Genomic DNA, 26,885 nt, shown 5'->3' on the forward strand with positions numbered 1-26,885 from the left:
TGGCCGCTTCCTTGCTACAATGGAAGAGTTAGGCAGCTGAAACACAAAGCCTCATATAATTACTGTCTAGTATTGTACAGAAAAAAATTTGCTGACCTCTGGTTCAAAGCAAGGAGGTAGAGAGACGAATATGCCTTATTTTGTAAAAGATCACTCTGGCATCATGTTAGAGAAACAAAAATGGAGAAACCAAAATTGGATGTCGGAGACCACTTTGTAGGATATAGAAATGGTACGATAGAAAGATGATGGAAACCTGATTTGGGACAGTGGCCATGGGAAGAGAAATAATTGGTTGGATAAATGAAATGTTTAAGGAGTACAACAAACAGGAAGGGGTAATGGATTGGATGTAGACAGAAATGGAAAGAACAACAAGAAGGATAACTCCTAGATTCCTCTCCAGCAAAACTGGAAGGATAGTGGTGCCGTTTACTTGGACCAATAAACGTGGAAGAGGTTGAGGTTTGGGGCAAAAATAATGACTGGCTTTGGGCATGTTGACTAGACGTGCCTTTGTGACATCTAGGGGAAGATGCTGAGCTAGAAGTTTAGGAAACATCTGGAACTCAGGTCTGTGGTCTGAGCTGAAGATAGAAATTTTGGAGTTATTCACATAGAGGTGACTATGAAGCTATGGTCTGGGATGAAAACAATGATAAGTAAAATGATAAGAAATATTTATTAATTGCCTATGAAAATGTGCTCTATATGTAATTTCATATAATTTCAAAACCACCTTGTAAGATAATCTCATTTTCTTTATTTTACAGTTGATAAAACTGAAGTAAAGAGGGTTGAAATAACTTATCCATATAATATACTTAAGAAAAGAATATGTAGGGTGAAAAGCATTTACGTAGAGGATGATGGGCCCACTAAACAGAGATACTTGCATTTAATGCTGCAGCTAGAAGAGTTAAGAAGGGTTCTAACTTCATTTGTTTGGTTGGCTAAAACATGGACCAAAAGGTGGCCCACAGGAAGTGATTTAGAAACGTCAGACCTACCTTGGTTTAATGAAGAGGAAGGGATTCAAAGACTTTGGGAGATTGGAATGTTAAGACTGTATTTGCCTGAAGCCAAGTCAAAAGGACATAGGAGCCATCCTGAAAGAGCTCTGAATAATCAGAGCTTGAACAATTTCAACAACAAAATAAATAATGATAGTATTGGATTATAACCTATAGAATAGATATACATGAGTCCATACTGATATAAATATTATAATGAATAAGTTAGTAAATGGAAGAGAAAGGACAGTTCCTCCTTACATATAACTTCCAAGTAAGAAATGTAGACAGAGTAAAGAAAATAGAAAATAGGCATTGGAACACCAGAGTAATAATTTTTGCAGGCAAGATCTACTGATGGGTGCTAAAATTAATGGGCAAAAATTTGAGGAGAAACAGTATATTTGCATAATCTCAAAGTATCTTCCCAACATATTTATTAATTCCAAAGGGAAATATTCTAACTTTATACTGAAGATCACCTTAATCAAGTGATCCAGGCTAGGGCTAACCTTACCAATAATAAAACATATTGACATTATGTGCTGCAGATCTGATGCACTAAGAATGATACTGAATCACTGCTGTGGTAATCCTGCCAAAAATGCATATCCTCAATCTAATTATGAGGAAACATTAGAGAAACCCAAGCTGAGAGACATTTTTCAAAATAACTGACCAGTACTCTTCAAAAGTGTCAAGGTCATAAAAGGCACAGAAAGACTGAAGAACTGTTGTAGTTGAGAGGAGACTGAGACATGACAACTAAATGCAATGTGTTGATTATAGACTGAATTCTGGAACAGAATAAGGAAATTAGTGAAAAAACTGGTAGAATCCAATGAAAGTCTATAGTTAACAGTACTGTATGACTATTAATTTCTTAGTTCCTGTAATTGTGCTATGGTTTTGCAAGATGTCAACTTAAGGGAAGCCAGAGGAAGGTTATATGAGAATTCTATAGTGTATTGTATTTGCAAGTTTTCTCTAAACTTAAAGTTATTTCAAAATAAAGTTTAATAAAATCACTTTTTAAATCTGGCAGTAGAAATGCCACTGGTGACCACAGTGAGATTGCAACCAGAATAGAGTGGTTCCAATAGGGATTTCTAGCTGTGAAAATGGAGATAACTAGATAGAAACCTTTTTCAGGAATTTGTTCCTGGAGGGTTTGAGAGAAATAGGATAGTAAACTGGGGAAGGAGTGGGTTGTTGGAGTTTGTTTTTTAAGATGAGAGATTTTAGGTTGTTTAATTGTTGATGAGAATGAACAATTCAAAGAAAGCAGTTTGGTAGCTGCAATTTACTCTAAGAAAAGTTTATTGCTGAGATTGCCAGCAAAGGTGAGACAGATGGAGGTTTGAGGACAGTGAAATTTGAAAAAGTAGTTTGAGAGAGGCAGTGAAAATTGACCTGAGAAACACAGCAGGATTATAATGGGCCCACTTGAGTTTGGTGTTCATAAATTTACAGGAAATCAAATTGCTATGATTCATGACAATCTCAAGCAGACCTGTTTATTTACGTCCAGTGTTAGAGAAAGTTCCTTGTAGACTATATTCAGGGTTGAGATTTCATTAGATTGGTAAAGTAAAAGGGCAAGATTTTTAAGGCAGATTAAAGGTAGAAGGGCAAATGGATTTAAGTGTTACTGTTTTTAAGCTGGACATAGAAGTGAAGAAAGGGATAATGAATTAGAAAAAATGACAAATTAAAATAAATGAAATAAAATACAAAGTCTTAGGTGTGTGGGTCAACAATTCTATATGCATCTGATGTATCCTTCTCTGGCAGAGATATGCCTGCTAGTACTGGCTTATAATTCATTTTTTTCGGGTCTGCTAAGACAATAACAGATGGTCATCTGCTCTCCAGGTTCCTATTATTTCCTTTTGCATTCTTCATCCCTATGAGTGTCTGTCTTAAAAACAAAACAACAAAAAAAGATCCTCTTAATTTTTAGTGGAGTTTTATGGAGGAGTGAAAGTAAAATGAATATTTTAAATCTATTATCATTACTTGAAATTATGCCCCTCCACCATTTTAACCCCACAAATAAGGTTAATTATTCTCTGTTTCTCTTTTCTGCTGACTTTCCCTAGTCGCTTGTGTCCTCGTGCATTTTATTTTATTCATTTATTTAAATATGTATGTATTTATTTACTTGAGCTCATATTTTGTTGAATGTGATCTCTGCATATACTAGGGTCTAAATTAGGGATACTTCCCCCAGAAAGGAATTGTATTTGCTTCCTCCAGAACTGAGAAGGAAGACAAAACCTCTTTAGTATCTATCAAATTCATATCCCTAACTTTGATGCAGACTTTAGGCTTTTTTGTGCAGTTATAGCACTGATGTCATCATTTGCCCCAGGGATACTCTCCCATCTTGTGTTACTTATTGATTACTGCTCACTCCCTATTAAATTTCAGCTTATGTTTTCTTTTTCCCTCATATTCCCTTATGTTCTAGGAAGCCCACTAATGGATTAAAAGAGTCTGTTTTAACGTATGCAGAAGCTATTTAGGAGAGGTCTATTCTAGTGTCTATCCTGGGATACTTGGGAACAGGAAGTCTGGTGGAACTCTGTTCTTATCTGTGAAATGAAGTGGGAACAGGAAGGTCATATGCTTTAACAGAAGGAAAGTGGGCTTTGAAAGCACAGCCAGACCAGGGTTCAAATGTTGGTTTTAGTACTATTAGTTGACAGACATCCAACGAGTGACCTAAACTTGTTAAGCCTCAATTTATTAATGAACAAGATGAGGAAACTAATTATGCATTGCAGAATTATGTGAGGACTAGAGATTATATATACATATATACTTTATATATACATACGCATATATATAATCTATGTTTGTGCATGTGTGTATATAATGTATATATAAATACCTAACAAATGATCTTCCCCAAACTTGACCTTCAAGCACACCGTAATGGTATTGCATGTGTGAAGTGCATCTGGGTGCTAACAGCTGAGTATACTCAGAAAGCATTTCTGTCCTTAAAGAGTTTTCAGTCCTAGAAAGATGCATGGTTTTATTTAGACTCTTGGTTTGATTAGTTCTGCCTTAGTAGAAACATGAGTGAAAGAAAACTCATAATTACAGATGTAGTTGGAATTAAAAAAAAATTCCAGACAAGTTAAGTCTCTAAGCAGATGGCAGGTTTTCCTTTTAATTCTGGTATATTCTAGTATTAGTGCTCCACCAAACAATAATCAGAGTCTCAACATTTCAAGAGAATGGTTAATTAGAAGTTCAAAATCAACTTTCAAAAAGCCATGTGTACAAGGTTGACCTGGCTCTGATACAAGCAAGGGTTGGCGGGGTTAATAGTGGGAAAATGTCTTACGCTGCTTTTCTTCAATGAAGGTCGGCCTGGCCCAGGGCTGCAACGTCAAGGCCTCTGTCTAAAGCCAAAAAATCTATGACAAATAGCAGCTCACACCTGACAACAGTCAGGGTTTTAAACTCAGCAGGGCAGGGATTTGAAATTCTGCCAATCCTTGCATTTTTTTGTGATTAGATGTATTTTGCAAGTTTACAAGGGACTCCAGAGTGGATTCATAGCTCCATGACTCCCTGCAATTTGGCACTGCACTTCTAGAAGTGACTGTGGCTAAACCTCAATTAACCAGAATGTCCAAAACTCCAAATCTTCAGTTTAACTGATTTCCCCCCTAAACCTGTCACTTTTGGATGAAATAGAAAAAAATGCATACAAAAAATTGCAAAAGGAATGAATTTCTTTGTGAGCTAGAATAACATAATGGCAAACACCACAGACTCCGGAGCTAGAATGCCTGGTTTATGAGCTTGCTTTTGTCCATTTAGTAATTATGTGTCCTTGCAAAGTATTTAACCTAGATGTGCCTCAGTTTACTTGATTGTAAAAGGGGAATGAAAATGGTACCAACGTCATAGGGTTGTTAAGTAGATTAAATAATTTAACCTATATTAATAAGAGTGCTTAGAACAGTGCCTGGCACACTGAAAACACTCAGTAATTGTTATTTTATTATTTGCTAACAGCTTACAGGGTTTGCATTGTGTAAATAATTTCATCCAATATGCCTCCATAACTTTACTGTGGAGAAAACTTATATTTAAGATTGGGTTCCCCAAATTTTAAGCCTTTCAATCAGCAGTTTCTTTTTCTTAAGTCTAATATTCATCTTTCCTTGCAAACCTTTTCTTCCTCTACTGTTCCCCATCACAGGAGGTGACATCACTACCTACTCTGTTGTCCAAGCCTGAAACTTAGAAACCATTAATCCTCTCCATGCCTATTAATTACATACCAAGCCAACTCTACTTCTGAATTAAACTGCTCACATTTGACAGTAAGTTCTGCTAAATCTCCTGTCCTTACTGCAGGCATAGTGATCTTCTGAAATGCAGGTTTGATCATGTTCCTTCCCTGCTTGAAATAAATCATTAAATCCTTATGAGTTACAAGCCCATTTTCAACATGGTGCATATCTCTTGTTCTTCTCCCCTGGGTCTCAAGAGGATGGAGATGGAGGAGAGAGGGAAAGACAGAGAGATAAGGAGAAAAGGTAGAAAATCAAAACAAGAAGGGACAAAAAGAGAAGAAAAACTGAGTGTGGGTTAGCATTTGGGTGTGGAGTCAAGAAGCTAGAGAGTTAGTGAAATGATTTATGCAGTGCTTGTTGCCATCTGGGGAAACAACCCTTTAATCTATGTGCATAGCCCCATGAGATCAAAATCTTGGACAGTTTCCTCACAACAAGAAATGTACACAAATTCCTTTCAGATTAGAAACAATCTGATTTTCTCCTGGATCGGCTGATGTAAATGCCCTTTCTCCTTGGGAAGGGGGTATGTAGAGGGTATTAAAGTAATGGAAGGAGATGGCTGAGAATGATATTTCACATAAAAGAAGAAAATGAGCAAGTTTTATCTTACTTTAATAGCTTTTCTTCATTAATTACTATCCAGATCTCTTAATCACCAAGAGAACTGGATAGCACCTTCTCTGATTATCCACTCTAATACAACATCAACAGTGTCTGTATTTTATTTTTACCAGCAGTATCTCCATTGGAAATAGAGTGGAAATGAAATCAACAAAATTAACATTCCTTTGTTTGTTTCCAACATCAGCTGTTACTTCTAAGGGTAGTTTCTGGAACAGAGGATGTATAGTAATAATAAGAGAAGCAGATTAAGGAAGAGGGGGAGAAGGAAAAGAATAACAACAAAAAGGAAGAGGAAGAGGAAGTCATTCACTCAATAACACATATAAAAATATAAGTTAAGCAGAATTCTGACAAGGAGTTGGTGTCAACTATACTTGCCTCGGATCTCCCAGAGAAAATTTGATTTCATTTTTTTTTTTTCTCTAGAATGGGTGAAAGGTGTGTTCTGCCCATTGTTGCTGCCTGAACCATGTGGATAACTGTCTGCCTCATAGTCAATTACATAGTTACATGGTATATTCTCCTGCAATGAGATAATCATATCCCTTTTCATATTGGTCTCAAAAGTTGGATAAATTCAGAAGACCATAAATGCAATTCTCATTGCCCTAAATAATAATGTGTGTCCTGTGTGTGGGCGAGTTTTAAAAAATACAGATAAATTTAGCCATAGTGACAAATTTTATATGCAGGAGGCATGGATGTTGTTCCTCCATTGATATACAACAAGTCTGACAAAAACATACGGTGACATTGCAATTACTGTCTCTTCCTCATTCTGGCCTATGTCACCAGTTTTCTGTGGTTGGCATAATAAGGAATTCTAAGAAGACCTCAATCTACTAAAGGGAAGAATTCCTAGAGTGGGAAAAAGATGAAAGTAGGGGTAAAGGGAAAAACTGCCTGCTGTTCTTTTATGACTCTGCTTCTGATCTGCCATCTTGTTGCCACAGTGGCACCACCTTAGAAAATCAGTGTGGTGATATGTCATGTCATTCCTCTGGAAATTCCTTAGGAAAGTTAAGTGGCTAGCTCATCGTCACATGGCTGGTGAGGATTATACTGAAATTCGTATCATTTTAAAACACTCCACACTAGTGTTTTTCAACTTATTAGCTGCAAACCACTGGAGGGTTGCAGCAAAATTTTAAAAGAATACTCAAATCCTTGTGTACACATATATTTTCTTGATCCACAATTCAAAAGATACTATGATTATCGTTATTATCATGCAGGAGGTCTACAAAATTGGTTGACACTTAAAAGGAGTACTCTTCTTACTAAAAAATTTAAATAAATAAAAGGAAACCATGACTATATACTTGTGGTTTTCATATTTTGAGGTTTCATAGATCAATATCAACATCATTCATTATATGTTTTTCAAACTTAAAATTATAGTCTTTCAAACTAAATAAATTTAGTTTTGTGGAAAACTCACTTCATGGTTCTTCCCTTCAAAATCAGTGAAAATGTTATCATGGGCCAGGACTAGTGTAAAACATGACATTTGGGAATCTTGCTTCTCACCATACTATGTAGAAAAAGGTAACAGTTCAACGGACTGTGAGTTGTTAGGACGGGTTTCAGGAAAGCCTATATACATATGAAGGTCCTTTATCCTACTCTGGGCTGACTTTTGCCTGGCATTGCTTGTTGGTGATTACATCTGGCCAGTCAACTCTTAGAACTGCCATCTCCAAGCTTAGTGATGGAAATGGTAGCTCACAAGCAGTTCATGTTCTTTCTAACTTAGAAATGATTCATCATTGTGGGTTGTGAAAGAGAGTGAAGAAATGGGCTCTCATATAGATTTTGCCTGCACTTCTTAATCTCTTGTTCTGTATGAGCTAACCAAGGAGTACAACCTTAGTTAAAAAGTCAGTCTAGGCTAAGGAAAAAGGAGTGTGGCAAATACTGACATACTGGCTGATTCATTCATTCAACAAACATTTGCAGAGCACCTACAACGTTCCAGAACTGTGCAGAGGACACAGCGATTAAAAACAATGAACATCAGCAAAAATAATCTCTGCCATGAAAGCACCCAGGAAATGTACCTAATCTAGAATAGGGATTTATGGGGATTCATAGATGGCTTCCCAAAAGAGATAAGATCTGAGCTAAGTCTTGAAAACTTAATAGGGATGAGGCAGAAGACTTTGTTAGCAGAGTGAACAGCGTGTGCAAACATGAAATTTCTTGTCCATACCTCCCTTTTGTTATTTCAGAGATGGTTGATCTTTGTATACACCCACCATCTGAAGATGAAACCAGACCCTGACCTGTCGGGGGGTGGGGGGGGTGGTCTTTACCTGTCAGGAGAAGTAGGTGCCCTGCTGTTGCCTTGTAAGGCCTTTTCTTCTCAGCTAAATAAGTAATATAAACAAGAACAGGACAACAGGGATGATCCTGCTGCAAAATACTCACATACATGTGGCCAGGCAAAGGGCCAATGCTAATCACAGCCTCCAGCACCTGCATACCCTCAGCTGTGGGGCTCAGTTCTCAAAGAAATTCACATAAGGCCTGTCAGCACCTTGCTGTCTGCCTTGGGACAAGGATATCTAGGAACCTGCCTGAACGTTTCCCACATGCTACAAGGCCTGTTTTTCAACATTTACATACTTTTCTGATACAGTAGTTCCAAACCCTGGCACAAAAGAATCCTTCCGAACCTGGGCTGGGGGGTGAGCTGAAATTCGAACACCTCCTTAAGTTGAAAGGAGGCACCTGGTTGACACTCAGAGACATGTGAAGAGAAGGTTCCTCTGTTAAACAAAGGTGACCTTCAAGGCAGGCTTCATAAACAGGCAACCTGTGCAGTTGCAAAGGACCCCATGTTCAGAAGGGCTCTCAGGCTTGGTTCAATGCTTGGCTGGCATCTTCTTGAAATTATCAATAATTTTTAACAAGGAAGCACTGGGATCCACAAAGTTTTAGTGAGTCCTGACTGCCTTCCCCACCAAAGGCAAAATGGGGAGCCTAATCAAGGGCCTGGAGTTCTACACGAGCATGTGAAATGGAAGTGTGTTATAAAACAGAGAAAAATAAGATTGAGAGTACAATTTTATAGTTTTTAAGGAAATATAGCATTGTTTGTTAAGTCAGGTACCCACAATTTTGATTTTCCAAGCCATCATGAAGTTTGTTACTCTGAAATACCACTTTCTTTTATTGCTTTATAGACTTTATAAAACCCCTTTCTGTTTCTTTAACCTGGAAGAGTAGCCCCAACTAAAAATAGAATCACCATATGACTCAGCAATCCCACTACTGGGCATATACCCTGAGAAAACCATAATTCAAAAACAGTCATGTACCACAATGTCCACTGCAGCTCTATTTACAATAGCCAGGACATGGAAGCAACCTAAATATCCACTGACAGATGCATGGATAAAGAAGATATGGAACATATATACAATGGAATAATACTCAGCCATAAAGAGAAACAAAAGTGAGTTATTTGCAGTGAGGTGGATGGACCTGGAGTCTGTCATACAGCATGAAGTCAGTCAGAAAGAGAAAAACAAATTCCTTATGCTAACACATATATATATATGGAGTATATACAAAACAAAAAAATGGTTCTTAAGACGCTAGGGGCAGGACAGGAATAAAGACGCAGACGTAGAGAATGGACTTGAGTACACGGGGAGGGGGAGGGGGAAGGGTAAGCTGGGACGAAGTGAGAGAGTGGCACTGACATATATACACTACCAAATGTAAAATCGATAGCTAGTGGGAAGCAGCCACTTAGCAAACAGGGAGATCAGCTCCGTGTTTTGTGACCACCTAGAGGGGTGGGATAAGGAGGGTGGGAGGGAGGAGATATGGGGATGTATGTATATATGTATGGCTGATTCACTTTGTTATGAAGCAGAAACTAACACATCATTGTAGAGCAATTATACTCCAATAAAGATGTTAAAAAAAAAAAGAGTAGCCCCAAAGACACACAATTCAGAGAAACACATAAAAATGTACCACACAGTGGTCAAAGCCACAGTACTGAAGCAGTTTCTCTGTACAAATTTTCACTCTATGTCCCAACTGGTGAGAGATCACTGTTATCTTGTGTTTATCTTTCCTTTTACAATCTCAACCCATCATTCAGTTCCTTCTCAACCACAACTTGAGTTCTCCTTGTGTTGATGCTACCCTCAGTGTTTTTTGGTAAATATTTTTTTGCATCACCAGCACCTTGATTTTCATCAGGACTGGCTTCATAATTAGCAAGGCTCAGTGCAAAATGAAATGTGGGCTCCCTGTCACAAAATACAAATTAGTGAGAATTTTAAGGCAGCAAGAGTAAGAGCATTAAACCATGTGTAGGGCCCTTCTAAGTGTGGGGCCTGTGTGACTACACTGGTTGAAAGCCCACAAAGCCAGCCCTGCTTCTCCCTGGCCAGAATTGGGTCAAGTGCCGGCTCCTTAACTAATCACTGGTAAGTGGGTTGACAAGTTTAGCCTTGGACTAAGAACAGCTCCTTTGGAGCTGGGCCTAAGTTCATCTTCCCCTGATCTGTACTGCATCTGGTGGCAAGGATTCATGTGTGAAACCAGGCTTCTTTTAAGTAGATGAGGTACACATAGTCACTGAGTAGCCAACAACAGTACCCACTATACCATATACTGTATCCATGACTCCGAAGGAGGCATTCTTCTTCAGAAGCTCTCTTTGATGCAAGTTTTGGTTCCCTAGGGCCTTGAAGAGTTATTCGAATCAATCCTGCTCAAATCTTCCAACTCTCAATTTCCAGGTTTCCATGCACTTCAAACCTCGTCCCTGGTACCAACCCTGCCTGCAGGTACAAGTGGGGGTGAGAAGACACGGTTCCATCCTCTTGATGATTATCATATAATTAAGGAACCATGACCGAAAGACCATAAAACATACAAAAACTCAAATAATGGAAAAATTTTAAATAAAAATACCACTTAAAATCTACATGTTAGTGCAGAGACTTTACAGAAGTACTGGATTAATAAGCTCTGGGTGGAATCTTCAATATCAGTTTAGGAGGAAATAGATTTTTAAAAAAATTTATTTATTTTATCTTTGGCTGCATTGGGTCTTCGCTGCTGCACGCAGGCTTTCTCTAGTTGCGGCGAGCGGGGGCTACTCTTTGTTGTGGTGTGCGGGCTTCTCATTGCGGTGGCTTCTCTTGTTGCAAGCATAGGCTCTAGGTGTGAGGGCTCCAGTAGTTGTGGCACACAGGCTTCAATAGTTGTGGTGCGCAGGCTCTAGAGTAGTTGTGACACACGGGCTTAGTTGCTTCATGGCATGTGGGATCTTCCCAGACCAGGGCTCGAACCCATGTCCCCTGCCTTGGCAGGTGGATTGTTAACCACTGCACCACCAGAAATAGATTTTTAAATGGGGGAAATGGTCAGTGTTGGGTGTTTGAAATGCACTTTGGAGCAAAAGACAGAGATTCACAATCCACAGGGGCAGAATTCTTATACAGCAAACTTTGATAGTTCAGTGAATCTTTTTCAAGAGTCAAACAGGTTTGTTTGGCTAAAGTAGACTGTACAAGTCACTCAAAAATGTCAGTGGTGAAAGGAAAACCATCATGCAGTGGAAAGTCATTACTGGCAAGTTAGATCCAATGCAACAGACAACAGCATGGTTTCTAAAGACATATATAAACCATGAATTTTTACACCTATGTGAAAATTGAGTCTTTTGCTTCTGTTATTTCCTTCAAAACATTCACTCTTTCTTCATCTGGCCAAAATCCTGTTCAAACTGAGACAAGCTGGGACCTGGGACCCTTTGCTGCACTGCTGTAATGCTTGCACCTGGACACACCTCTCTTCAAGCAACAAAATACAAAGAAACTATACGGAACTAAAAATAACTGCGTGCATGCCCAGTTGGGGCAATTCTGGACAAAAGATACAAAGGGACCAAAAAACCCAAGAGCCACTTTTGAAGAGCCTGGAGCAAAAGCAGGGGGTCAGCAGCAAAAGCAGGGTACTGCGCATGCCCCCTGCACACAACACCACCTAAGGGGTGGGCAAAACACCTAAGCCACCCCTCTGGCCCGACCCCTGGACACACCCCTACCCTCAATCTCATATAAAGAGCAAGCTTATCCCCCCTCCTCAGCGAGCAAGCAAACAAAGGAATCTGTTGTTTGTTCTTGCTCCCGGCTGCTGCAGCAGGGGCCCCAATAAAGCCTAGCCTGAATTCCTTGTCTGGCCTCTGATCAATTTCTATTGATTAAGGAGGCCAAGAACCCTGGTCGGTAACAAGACCTTAAGACCAAGGTCAGGCCCTATCACCGCCAAGGAGCCTTCCTCAAACCTTCCGTGAACCTTCCTCACTTTGCAGTACTTCTCCTTCTGGCTGCAAGGGACTTAAGAAAATGACTGTTTCTTGTCCATGATCTCAGTGCATGTTATGACTTCTAATGAAATGATCTATTTTAGTGCCTCTCACTCACTGGACTGTAAACTCCCTAATGCTAGAAACTGCCTTATTCCTCTTCTGTGCCTTGCCTTGATGAGTGCTCAAGTTATCATGTATCAACATGTAATAAGTATTTAAGAATGCTTATTGAAAGTAATGGGATCATAATATACATAGGAACAATAATTTTAATAGTCTGTGTGTATAATGGAAAAACAATACTCAGAAAAAAAAAGAATTGTATGTGTAAAAAGTAGATATTTTTTATGCTGCTGGTGACCTTAATGAAGTATTAGATTAGACTGCATAAGCACCAGATGAACGGATAACATAGAACCCCAGTCACGACCGTATCTCCAAATTACTACTGAGCAAGCAAAGACAAGGACTCAGAGAGAGATGGAAGGTGGCTTCTCCAGCGGTGTTAAAAAATGCTTCTACAAAAGAGTAGCAAAGCTAAGGGTTTTCTGATCCTCCTTCACACTTAATTTTGCCATTTGCTTTTCCCATTCATGCTGGCTTTCATGTCAATTTGTGCTTGCTTTCAGTATGTCTGTCTGCGTGTGTGTGCGCATGCGCACACTCATGCATGTTATCATCTAAAAAAGAATAATTCCTGAGAAAGTAACAGTGATGTGAAAGGAACTGGGATAGTAAAAAAAGTCTCTGACTTTTCCTTTTTGTTCAGTTAGACTTTCTAGTAGGCTTTCTCGTGAACTTTTTCCTCTATTGACAAACTTAAAACGAGTAAATGGTGAATTCCAATATCACTAGGAGATAACTTACCTCAGTTAAGACTGGACAATATAATCACAATTTCTATGTTAATTTCATAGCTCTGAGTAGATACTTAGTGGCAGTAATGGAAAAAAATCCAAACACTTTTGGAAAACATGAGAAAAACAAGGTTGTAAATCTAGAGTCTCTGAATTTCGTTATCAGTGTGAGATAAGATTGCCACACTAACAGCAAGGCAACAAGACATTTAGGTATGAATACATAATATGTGGAAATTATAATTACTTTAAATATATTCCTTATATTTGAGAAGTTCAACTATATTTTTCATGTGCTCTAATTCTCAATATAAGCTTAATTAGTACCTTATTAGAAATATTAAAAAAATTTAAAGACATACTTTGAATTTCAATGATCTTCTGTAAAGAAGTAACAGCATTCATATTCGGAGTTTGTTGGAGAATATCTTCTGCAAGTGGCTCCAGCTGCAAGAATGGTAAATAATGATATGAGCAGAACATTATGACTTTATAGTAAGTTTCACAGAAGCAAACCAAATTGAAACAACCTAAAAAAAAAGCCTGCTCCAAGAACTACTTAAGATTTTGCTGATACCAGTTCCAAAAGTGTAGCCAGTTTTATTTTCTGTTTTGCAGCAATGTAATTGAATTCCAAGGGGATTTTCTACTGGTCACAAAATTAATCTATGAAGTCCCTGAAGCAGGTGCATGTCTGTGTATTATTCATTAAAAATCCGAGTTATTTGTGTAATTTTTGTGGATTCCTGACAAACCAAATTCCATCATGTCTGTATATGCAGCTGGGCCCTGCAAATGAAACCTCAGGGAAGCTGAAGTAGACAGAAGGTGGGAAGTCTATTATCCATACTTTTGTGGTGTTTTTACACCTAACTACGTTACACTTTTGGACACTTCACAGCAGAACGCCACGAGACATAGCTGCTCTTATTCAACTGCTATTGAATAAGTAGTAGAGAAAATGCTCAAATAAAACCAAAAGTAAAATAACTGTACATTTTCATTTAACTTCCACTGTATTCACATCTATGCAGATAGCCATGTGGAAGCACAGGACAAATTCCTGTCTTGCAAATCTATCCTGATCTTCTGGAATTACACTGATTTTTCATGGGGAAGCTCAGAAAACATTGTTTTGCAAGAAATGAAGAAGAGCTTTAAATAATTTATGGAGTGTTCTGGCAGAACTAAATCTGATGATGCATCCCTGGGAATACCTTGGTGATGTGGCTTGGTGTGGAGCAGGACAAACTGCATAGCAGAGCACTTGCAAACAAAATAGCTGCCCAGCTATGGTGACCCAGAAAGCAAGGAAAGTAATAGTAAAAAGGGATTAACAACAACAAAAAAGTTTTCTTAGAAAATTTAAAGTTAGTAGTCTCAACAGGCCAAACTATTACATGGCAAGAATGGGAAACGATGTCACTAGACACTGTGCCAAAACATGAACCCATCTATGTCTCTTCATCTGTAGAAAAAAAGTAAAAAACTCAGGGATTCCAAGTTTCCACAGCATGTGTGAGTGAATCTTCCCCCCAGGGTCTCTCTGAATTGATTATTCTATACTTTAATCATGGAATCTAAAACAATAGCACCTTTCTTCCAGATGCCATAGGATAACAGACTAGCTCAGGGATATTTATACATGGGTAAATTCACTAAATATAACTTTCCAGAGTGTTTTTCTTAGCTGCCAAAGAAAAACATTTAAAACATCAAAAGGTTTACTTGCAGTACAGTTTGGCGAGAGGAAAAAAAAAAACCCACAGTGTCAGTGAAAGGTTCTGCAATCTTAAACTCTTAAAATTTGTTAAAAATCATTTTTTAAAAATCTGGTATTTCAGACAGTATCTTCAAAAATATGTTATCCTAGTAACACCCTCTTAACTCAGAGGAATTGCTGAATCATAAATGGAAGGTTACTTGGAAAACTCTTATTCAAGAATTAGACAGAGCTGAGCTACCTTGCTCATAAATAATCTTTCCTTTCACTTCTCTCTCAGGGCTTAGAGAAAAATTTTAATAGAAATCAGGTAGACTTTATTAATAAAATGTTCTGAAATATCACTCTATGTTCGAATACTTAAGAATAAAAGCACAACGTAGTATGAGCATATTTAGTTCTTAAGCTTTCCTGCGACTTCAGGGTAAAATGCTGACAAACGGAAAGGTGCTAGCTACTGGAAAGAAAGCTACAGGCAGATCATTAATGTAAAAACCTCACTTCTGGAACGCTCTCACATTAGGTCTGTGGGCTATTTTTAGGACCTGGGTTATGTAGAAAGTAAACTTGATGCAGGGTGTTGAGAGTAAAAATACAAACAACCCTAAACCTCCAATTTGGAATTGTCAGTTAGATACGATAAAGTTGTGTCTACTTATGAAAGCAACCTAGAGAATTAAGGCAATTACATTGATAATTTAAGCCTCCCAAACCATTTCCCTGCATATTTTAGGTGAATGTCATTTGGAGGATTTAACCTTCAGTAAATTGCCCCAATTTGTTTCATTTTGAGTGTATACACACAGACAGAGCTGAATTCAGAAAGTTCTCAATGTAGGTTCTTTATTTTTTCTCTAGTAGCTCTGCTGAGAAGGTAATGGGTAATACTCGCAGTTGGCAAGAAGGCAAGCAGCATTTAGAGTCTGTTTTCATAATATTAAAACCTTGTATAGAGGGACCACAGAATTGAGTTGTCTTTTCTAAACGAGTTTGTTGATTTAATAATTCACAGTTATAAGCACTAAAAACATCTGACTGAAGCATCTATTTAATAAATATTTATGAGTAATGGTCATTATTAATAAAATCTAATAACTAACTGTAATAAAATAATATTAAACAAATAGTCATATTTTATAATTTTGGAGCAAAAAATAAGAATATACAGTAAAGCTGTGTTATATACCTAGTTTGGCCGATAAGATGTTGCAAAAACACTGGCAATGAGGCTAATCAATGTTAGTAAGAGTTATTAAAAGATAAATAAGGAAGTAATTTATGCAAACCAGAGAACTTCTGCATGCAAAAGGTATACTAAGATCAAACAGATGCAGATGTAGGAAATATCACACACCCATCACACTGTCTTTGTTGCACAATTCCATCAAGTAATAACAGAGTTATAAGATACACTAGATGATTTTAACACAACTTCTTGGCATTTGAAGCTCTCATCTAGGTTTCCTATATCTAAAGCTTAAATGCAATCATTACTTACTGCAATTCTTTATATAAATTTTCAGACTCAGTATAGGGATATTTATTTTTCTACATCTTTTACAGAAAGTTGCAATACTCTATTGATACAATTCAGATGTTTGTTAAATTGCACATACCATGTAATTGCTAAGTACTACAGCTATTTTAAAACACCATAAAAGTTGGGGCCATTATCATGTTGTGAATAAATAATTTTCAGATTCTTTAGAATCAGATCATTTAAATCATCAAAAATCACTTTAGTTGGCTAAGATGCACTTATGGAAAAAGGCAAGAAGGGTATCCTTGGAGAAGCTCGAGTAGAAGTTTTAAAACTCACTTTGTACTTATGAGACATGAAAATCATCTCTATTATTTTCATGATTCAGAAAAGAACAGAAAAAAAAAAAGCTAAACAGATTTTGCAAAATATAACAGATACAAGAGGACAGATGCACACATCAACCAAGCAAAGGATCTACTAAGTACTCTTAGCTTTTATATTATGTTTCCCAAATATGCCAAGTATTTTCATACTCTTATACCTTTATTTATTCTCTGAATTTTATTTTCCCTATCCTTCTTTGAATTGGTGAAACCATACTAAATCATTCAAGGACTAACACAAACACTGCCTGCTCTGAAATCTTTTCTAAAATCCTCTGATAGAGCAAACTGCTTCCACTCTTTGTCTCCTTTCCACAAAAATTCTCGTTTACTCTACACATTATATGATAGTCAGCCATGTGTGTCATTCTCTATTTTGTTGTGAGCAATTTAAAGGCAAAGATAGAGCCTGGTATATAATAGGCATTAAAAAAATGTTGAATGAATGGAGGAATGATTAATTGAAAGAAAACATGGGGAGATAGGCTTTATTTGGCTCTCCATAGCTAACAGACCTACATGGAATATGTTCTTTCACTTGGTTGTCTGCCATAGTCAGGGCATGTTTTTAGACTAAAAGAATAGGGAAAACAACAGAGATAATTCATTTTTAAATCAAAATAATTGATTTTTAATTGATGTTTTAATTGATTTTTAAATTAACCATCCATTTTGTGACACTAATTTATTAATTCCAATGATGTATAAACGTAATTTTATATAGACTTTATACAATCATATCTTCTGTGAATAACGAGAGATTTATTTATTCCACCCCAATCTTTATATTTTTAAATTTCTTTTTCTTACCCTATTGCACTGTCTAGGACCACCAGTGTAATGTTAAAATGAAGCACTAAGAGTGAATATCTTTGTCATGTTTTTTATTTCAAAGAAAAATTCTCATGTTTCACTTTTAAATCTGATGCATACTATAAGATGTTTGTAGATATCCTTTATCAAGCTAGTAAATTATTCCCAGTTTATCAAAAGTAGTTCATAATTGAGTGTCTAATTTATCAACAAATTTTTAAACATCTATTGAAATGGTTATATTTCTTCTTCATTCTCTTAACGTGGTGAATTATAACAACTTATTTTGTAATGTTAATATCCTACATTCTTGGCCTAAACACAATTATATTATGGGTTTTTAAGATAATGATGAACTGCTAATATTTTGTTTAGGGTTTTAACTGCTATGCTTATGAGCAGGATTTTCCTGTAATATTCTTTTCTTATAATGTTCTTTTGAGCTTGGGTGTCAATAGTATACTAGCCTCAAAAATCAGTTATGAAGTGTTCTCTTCCCATCTTCCCCTTTACTCTAAAACAGTATAAATTATTAGCAGAATTCACTGCTGAAGCTATATGGGCCTGGTGTTTTCTGTTGGTATATCTGGTATTGAAGATTCAATTTTGTTAATTATGGTAGCATTCATATTTTCTGTCTTTTTGATTCAGTTTATTTTTACAAGAATTTTTCCATTTCAAATAAAATTTCAATTTTCTTTTACACGAAGTTTTTTTTTTAATATTCTCTTGTAATCATTTTAATACATTAAGATCTGTGGTAAAGTCCTTTTTGTTCATTCAGAGTGCTGGTAATGTATGACTTTTCTTTCAATCAGTCTTTCTAGAGTGCTATCAATTTTGTTAATTATTTCAAAGAACTAAAATTTGACATTTTAATTCTTATATATTGTATGCTTATTTTTATTTCATTGTTTCTTTATATTTAAGTCACTCACTTCATGTTTAATTTGTTGCTTTGATCTCCTAATTTCTTGAGTCGTGTGTTCCTATCTGTAATTTTAAACTTTCTTCTATTCTAGTATATACATTTAAAGCTTTACATGTGTTTCTAAATTCAGCTTATACATATTACACTTTTGATATTTCATATTTTCATAATTATTCAGCTCAAAATACAAAATTTACTGTGATTTCTTTGACACATAAGAGATTGTATTTTGAAATCTCCAAATATATGAGATTTTCCAATTATCTTTTTATTTCAAATTATACAAACACTTTTTAAAAGTTTTGTTTTATACTTCATCTTTTTATTTTACATCACTGGTATTTTGTTTTATTTTTAAATTTAACTTTATTGTAGTAAGAACACTGAACATGAGATCTAACTACTTAAACAGATTTTTTAAGTGTATAGTACACTATTAATGACTATAGGTACAATGTTATAGAGCAGTTCTCTAGAGCTTATTCATCTTGCTTGATTGAAACACTATGTCCATTGATTAGTAACTCCCCAATTCTCCCTCTCCTCATCTGCTGACAACGACCATTCCACTCTTTGATTCTATGAATTTGATTATTTTATATAGCTTGTATAAGTGGAATCATACAGTATTTGTCTTTCTGCAACTGGATTATTTCACTTAGCATAATGTCTTCAAGGTTTACCCAAGTTGTTGCATATTGCAGAATTTCCTTCCTTTTAAAGACTGAATACTATTCCATTGTATGTATATATCATTTTCTTAACCATTCATCTGTCAATGAACATTTAGCTGGTGTGCACATCTTGGCTATGGTGAATAGGGCTGCAGTATTCATAGTGCTATTATCTCTTTGAGATCCTGATTTTGATTCTTTTGGATAAATACCCAAAAGTGGGACTGCTGGATCACATGGTAGTTCTATATTTAATTTTCTGAGAGCCCTCTATACTGTTTTCCATAGCAGTTGCACCATTTTGTATCTCCACCAACAGAATGCAAGCATTCTAATTTCTCCATGTCCTTGCCAACACTTGTTGTCTTTGGGTTTTTTGTTTTTTTTAAATAATCGTCATCCTGATATTCTGACAGATGTGAAGTGATATCTCATTGTGGTTTTGATTTACATTTCCCTGATGATTAGTGATGCTAAGCATTTCTCATAGACCTGTTGGCCATTTGTATGTCTTCTTTGGAGAAATGTCTATTTAAGTCCTTAGCCCATTTTAAAATCAGGTTTACTATATTTTACTACTGAGCTGTTAAGAATTCCTTATATATTTTGGAGATGAACACCTTATCAGATATATGGTTTGGACATATTATCTCCCATTCCATAGATTGCCTTTTCACTCTGTTGAATGTCTTGTTGTTCAGAAGCTTATCAGTTTGATGTCGTCCCACTAGTTTATTCTGTTTTGTTGCCAATGCTTTTGGTGTCATATCCATGAAATCAATGCCAAGATCAAAGTCATAAAAGTTTACCCTTATTTTTTTTAAGGATTTTTATAGTTTGAGGTCTTACGTTAAAGTATTTAACTCCTTACCCATTTATTTTTGTGCGTGGTATAAGATAAGGGTCCAGTTTCATTCTTTTACAAGTGGATATCTAGTTTACCTGATACTATTTGTTCAAGACATTATCCCTTCTCTATTTTGTATTCTTAGCACTCTTTTGAAAATCAGTTGACCATATATGTGTGTATTTATTTCTGTACTTTCTATTCTGTTCCCTTGGTCTGTATGTCTGTTTTTATGGCAGTACCCTACTGTTTTGGTTACTGTAGCTCTGTAATATATTTTGAAATCAGGACATATGATGCTTCCAATTTTGTTCTTCTTTCTCAATATTGCTTTTTTATTTGCGGTCCTTTGTGGTTCCATATGAATTTTAGAATTTTTTTTCTATTTCTGTAAAAAATGCTACAGTATTGGGATTTTGATAGGAATTGTAATTGAATCTCTTGATTATTTTGGGTAGTAAAGGCATTTTTACAATATTAAGTCTTCCAATCCATGAACATGGGATATCTTTCCATTTGTTATATAATATAGATTCTAGTTTAGTTTCATTATGATGAGAGATACTCTGTTTGAAATCCTTTAGCTGAAATTTACTGCAACTTGCTTTATACCCCCAAATATGGTCTATTTTTGAAAACGTTACATGTGTCCTTGAAAAGAATGATATTCTGCAGTTACTGGGTAAAGCCTATTATTTATTTCAATTAGGGCAGGTTTATTAAGGTGTTTAAGTCTTATACATCCCCCCCTTTTTTACTGTCTTCTTTCTCTATCAGCTGCTGAAAGAGGTATCTTAAAGTCTGTCACTATGATTGTGGTATTAACTATTTTTTCCATTTGTTTCATTCAACTTTTGCTTGATATGTTTTGAAGCTGTGTTATTAAAACACAATTTTAAGTTGTTTTATCCTACCAGTTAATAGAATATTTTATCTCTATGAAGCATCTCTAACTCTAGTTATTTTTTTGTCTTAACATCCACTTAAGTGATACTGATAGAGCCATGTAAGCTTTCATTCAGTAAGTTAATGTAGTTTAATTTTTTCTTCATTAAAAAGTTTTTTAAATTAATTAATTAATTAATTAATTATTTATTTTATCTTTGGCTGCATTGGGTCATCGTTGCTGTGCATGGGCTTTCTCTAGTTGCAGCAAGCAGGGGCTACTCTTCATTGTGATGCGTGGGCTTCTCACTGCAGGCGCTTCTCTTGTTGTGGAGCATCAGCTCTAGGCACGTGGGCTTCAGTAGTTGTGGCGCACGGGCTTCAGTAGTTGTGGCACAAGGGCTTAGCTGCTCCGTGGCATGTGGTATCCACCCAGGTCATGTGGGATCCTCCCGGACCAGGGATCGAACTTGTGTCCCCTGAACTGGCAGGCGGATTCTTAAGCACTGTGCCACCACGGAAGTCCCTTTTCATTTTTTATATTCAAACTTTATCACTATATAACAGAAAGTGTCCCTTTAAACAGCACTTTTTATTACTATGTGATAATCTTTGCTTTTATTGGTGAACTAAATCCATTTATATGTGTCTTGTGAAATTGCACAAGGTGATTCTAAAATTGTATATGAAAACACAAAGGGGACAAATGTAACCAAGACTGTCTTGAAGAAAAACAAACTGGGAGGTTTGTTTTACTAGATATCAAGATTGCTTATAACACTATGTAAGTGAAGACAATCTGATAATGTCTCAAGGACAGATAATGAGACCTGCAGAAAAGACTAGAGTCTCCATGTATATATGGATAAAGGTACCACTGCTGAGCCATAAGGAATGAATGGCCTTTCAATAAATGGTACTTGATCAACTATATATCCACATTAAAAAAAACTTGACTTCTACATTATGCCATATACATATGCAATTCCTGAAGAACTGCACATCTGAATGTTTAAGTCAAAAATCTTTAAGAATAGAATAGAGAAAATACTTTCATGATTTTGGGTATACAGAAAGAATATTTAAACAGAATACAAAAAGAACTAATCCCAAAGGAAATGACTGATAAATTGTACTACATTGAAAATTATTTTTATTTACCAAAGGACACGATTAAGAGGGTAAAAAGACAGACAAGGTATTTCAACATATGAAACCAACAAGAGGATCTATAAAGAACTGCTCAGGGCTTCCCTGGTGGCGCAGTGGTTAAGAATCCGTTTGCCAATGCAGGGGACAAGGGTTCAAGCCCTGGTCTGGGAAGATCCCACATGCCACAGAGCAACTAAGCCCGTGCGCCACAACTACTGAGCCTGCGCTCTGGAGCCCATGAGCCACAACTACTGAGCCCACGTGCCACAACTACTGAAGCTCGTGTGCCTACAGCACATGCTCTGCAACAAGAGAAGTCACTGCAATAAGAAGACCGGGCACCGCAACGAAGAGTAGCCCCTACACTCCACAACTAAAGAAAGACCGTGCAGCTACGAAGACCCAGCACAGCCAAAAATAAATAAACAAAATAAATAAATTTATTTTAAAAAAAGAACTGCTCAAGTAAGTAAGAAAATGTCCATCTGAAAGTAAACAAAAACTTGAATAGGTGCTTCAAAAATGGTATGTACAAATAATAAATAGATGAAGAGCTGTTTTAGTTAATTAGTATTCTGGAAGAGCAAAGCCATGATGATATACTACTACACACACAACAAAAATGTCTAAAATTTTAAAAGACTGCTAATACCAAGTTTTGGAAGGACATAGAACAATGGAAATAGTCATATGCTGCTGATAAGAGTATGAATTGTGACAATCCCTATGGAAAGCAGTTTGGTATTATCTACAAAGATTAAATGCATGCATACCCCATGACCCAGCAATACTACTTTTAGATATATACTCAACAGAAATGTGTGTACAAATGTACCAAAAAACATTTATAAAATGTCTATCACAGTACTGTTCACAACAGCCCCCAAACTAGAAAAATACCCTCTACTCATTAAAAGTAGAATAGATAAATAAACCATGACATTGTCCTGGAAAGTCTTTTTATGGAATCTAATACTATATAATGATGAAAATGAATAAACTATAGCTTATTGCACAAGTATGGATAAATCTCACAATGTTGAGCAAAAGAAGTTATATATATATATAATCATATATATGTGTGTATATATATATATATATATATATATATGATTTCATGTATACAAAGCTCAAAAACAGGTAAACTAAAATCTTATGTTAGAAACCAGAAAATAGGTTACTTTCAGAAAAGAGAAAGGAAGTGCTGATTGGGAAAGTGTGTATGTGATCTACTGAGGTGCGGACATTATTCTGTTTATTGACCTGGTTGATAGTTATATATGTGCTCTATTTGTGATATTTCATTGCATTGTACATTCATGTCTAATGCAGTGTTCTGGATGAATATTGTATCTTATCATTAAAAGCAGTTTAAAAAGAGAATATGTTTTATGACATAAGGGAATAGGGAAACTAAGTCTGGTTCTTGAGTCCATGCTTTTTCTACTATATTATGGTGCATCTAAGAAAAAAAGTGAGATTATAGGTTTTGCAGCAAGAACAAGTTACATTCTTAGATACAGGCCACAAATTCACTTAATAAAGGGAACTGAAAGTCCCCTGTAACATGCAAAGCAACTCAGAAAAAAAAATGCAGAAAAGGTTCAGTTGTCAGGATCAAAGATCTTGTGGAACATTGGAAGAATATGATGATCAAGACCAAGAGGATAAGGGAAGCAGAGTGCCGTGAAGACCTGACTCTCCACGCTGATGAACTATTCTGGATTCCCTAGTGAGGAGGGATTGGTGGTTAAAACTCAGCTCTCATTGAAATAATTATCTTAGAGATGCCTGCAATTAGTTGTATATGTTTAATTTGATTGCTTAAGTAAACCTGGATATAATTTTATCCATATTGTGATTCATGAGTCATTCTCAAAATAACCCCTTTTACTCATTTGGAGTCATTAAAATTCTTGACCAAATAGATGGGAAACAAAAGTAAATCAGAATAGATTCTACTGATAATCAAGTTATTATACTGACACACTATTGCGATTGTTCAGACTGAGTCTGCCTGCAACCTACCTTCATATAGACAATGGTGATATCACACAGCAATAAAGATACATCTCTGGCCAAGAGAAGTGATATAAACCTAGCAAGTCTTATGAGACTAACAGGAGGACCAAGAGGCAAAGGGTACAGTCATGGCCATTCAGCTCACAGGAGATACTGAAGGAATTCCCTTAATAAAATATGAGGGACAGTGGGGCTAGACTCTGAGATTATTACATGGTTATTATTCTATTAGTTGAGATTTATCCAAACCTACCCCAGCTTAGATAAATGTAGGTTATACAATATATTGGCCAATGAATGGAAGGAGGAAGACTATGAGGAAGTGCCTCTATCCACTATCATATCCAAATAGCATACCACAGTTTCCATGATACTTAACTATGGAAAGTTTGGACATAATGGCATATTTAAGCATCTACGGCAATAACTAGCTAAATAATTAAAAATGAACTTAAAGGTAAAAAGAGGAGGCATAGTGGTCTATTAGAAAGAGGATAATGAATACAATTAGTTGGATAATTCACACTATCAATATTTTGTTTAAACATTGAGGTAAGAGTGTAAATATGCAATATAATGAGAAAATATTCCAAATCACACAGTTGAGTTAGGAAAATACTATATATATTAAAAGGTGCATGTTAAACTGAAGTTTCAATAACATTTAAGAGATGTGCGGTCAGTGCTTTATGTGTAGTTTCCTAATGTAATGTCCATAGTCTAGATATCAATTGTTATAAAAAAAGGCTTAATTCATCCTATAAGCAAATAAGTCGCTGTTTTACAAATAAGTTTAAATCTGATAATTATACTTTGTAACTCCTCATGTTTCACTGTCTTTTATTCTTGTTTGTCTTACCCTCATTTGCTTTTTTGTTTTCTCTATTTCAATCTGCTGATATGCATGTTTTAAACTGTTTTTCCTTAATTTTTTTGTTACGTAAAGAGATTTTTACTATACTGTGTTTGAAATATTGACTTTTCTGCTAAGACCTGTTTCATATCATGCAGGAGTGGTACAGTGGTAAATGTTTAACAGCTGACTGTCAAAAAAAATAGTTGTAATTTGTAGCATTTGCTGATTTCCATAGTGTAAATACTCCCACCATAGCCTATTTCAAGCTAACAATGTTATATCACTGAACTCAGATTTGAGCAGAGATACACACACTTAGCACTCACAAGCCATTAAGAGACAGCTCTAACATATCACTAATAGGCTATTATTTTTTTGTTGATAATCTGGGGGAAATTGTTCCTAACAATTATTTCCTTAATAAACTTTTGTTTTCTTGCATGAGATTGCCTTATTCAAAACGCATACACTATTTTGTTGTTATTTTACCACAAAGGATGGGACTCATTTGTTCAAGTCTTCCATATTGTCCACAGGAATTCTAATTCCTTACAGTATTCCATTCCACTGATCCAATCTCATTATTCACTTTTATTCCACTCAAAGTATCCTCTCCTCTGCCACAAACAAACAAGCCCAAAAAAGAGTCATCCACAATTCCAAGAAGTCTTAATGTCTTTATCTATGTATCTCCACTGCAAGAGAGAAATTCTTTGCTTTGATTTCAGCTTGTCAAATTATCATTTTTATTCAAGATCAAAGTTAAAAGTTACTTGCTCTATTAAAATATTCCTCCATCCTTATAGTTAAAAATAATGGGTCCTACATTACACTCCCAAAGTACTTTGTTTATATTTCTTTTACTTTTACTTGTATCAGAACTTACGGGTATAAAATTGATGTCCAATAAAAGACTACTGAATGAACAGACAGACAAATGAATATCATAACATGTTTACTTCACCACTGAAAAGAAATGCTTTCTCTCTTTTATTGGTAACCAGAACCCTATGAAGTGTCCAGGTTCCCAGCCCACATTCCTTTTAACACCTTCTAAAAACCCTAAAGACAATCAGTACAGATCTGCATGATGGAGTTTTGAGTTATCCAGATAACTTCTAGTTTATTTGGCATTTGCTAAAACAGATAAACAGAAAACTCCACAATCACTTTGGCTCTGCTTCTCATAAGCTTTTAAGAAATGCAAATTCACAGGCTATATCTATCAATACAACAGAGAATATCTTCAAATAATATTTTCCAAAACATCTTAACTCTTTAGATTATCCATACACTTTTTCAGAGTGCGGATATGTTTCAAAGTCTAAGAAAAGACCATGAAAAACATTATTCTGGATTATCACACATTTTCCCTGTAGTCACTTCTCCCTTTCTCAACTCATGACTTGCAACTATTTAGGAGCTTGTAAGCTTTCCCAGATTCACACCAATTCCCCGATGGAGTCAGCCATACATCATCTAAAGGATGAAAAAGATGGTAAAGTGGCTCATCCATTCAAAATCTAATGCAAACAAACCCCTGATGAGCAACTCAGACAACAACATCTCAACAGTTCACCTCAGCGGTGGTTGTCAACACTTAAGTCAATTCAAGAGATTTTTCAGCACCTTTAGAGCAAAAAGTCATCTTGGAAAGATTATAAACATACACAATCACTAAGTGTAGCCACTGTTGCTGAAATCAAGTCAAATAAAAGCAGCTGAACCTAATCAACAGGAGATAGCAGTTATTACAAAAAGAGGAGAAATGAGAGAGAGGAAGGCAAGTAGTGAAAGAAAGAGAGAGACAGAAAGGAGGGAAGGAAGAAAGGCCTAGAAGCCAAACCTTAATAAGAGTGAGGGAGATCAAGAAAAGACATGCTATAGACTCAAATGTTAAGTGCAGAACCTTCAGTACCAGAGGCTGTATCATCATCTCAACAGTTTCCATGTC

The 26,885-nt window shown here is 36.0% G+C and overlaps 1 protein-coding gene across 1 annotated transcript in view; it reads right to left on the reverse strand.

The window, feature by feature from the left end:
• The window catches only part of HDAC9 (histone deacetylase 9), a 568,543-nt gene that overhangs the window by 38,288 nt on the left and 503,370 nt on the right, over window positions 1-26,885 (reverse strand). Inside the window, exon 24 of the mRNA XM_082632918.1 lies at window positions 13,525-13,609. Within this exon, the coding sequence (XP_082489044.1) occupies window positions 13,525-13,609 (85 nt within the window). The remainder of the gene's footprint in view (window positions 1-13,524; window positions 13,610-26,885) is intronic.

This window comes from Mesoplodon mirus (assembly GCF_964341445.2).
Source record: "Mesoplodon mirus genome assembly, chromosome: 9".
In the NCBI taxonomy this organism is placed as follows: Eukaryota; Metazoa; Chordata; class Mammalia; order Artiodactyla; family Ziphiidae; genus Mesoplodon; species Mesoplodon mirus.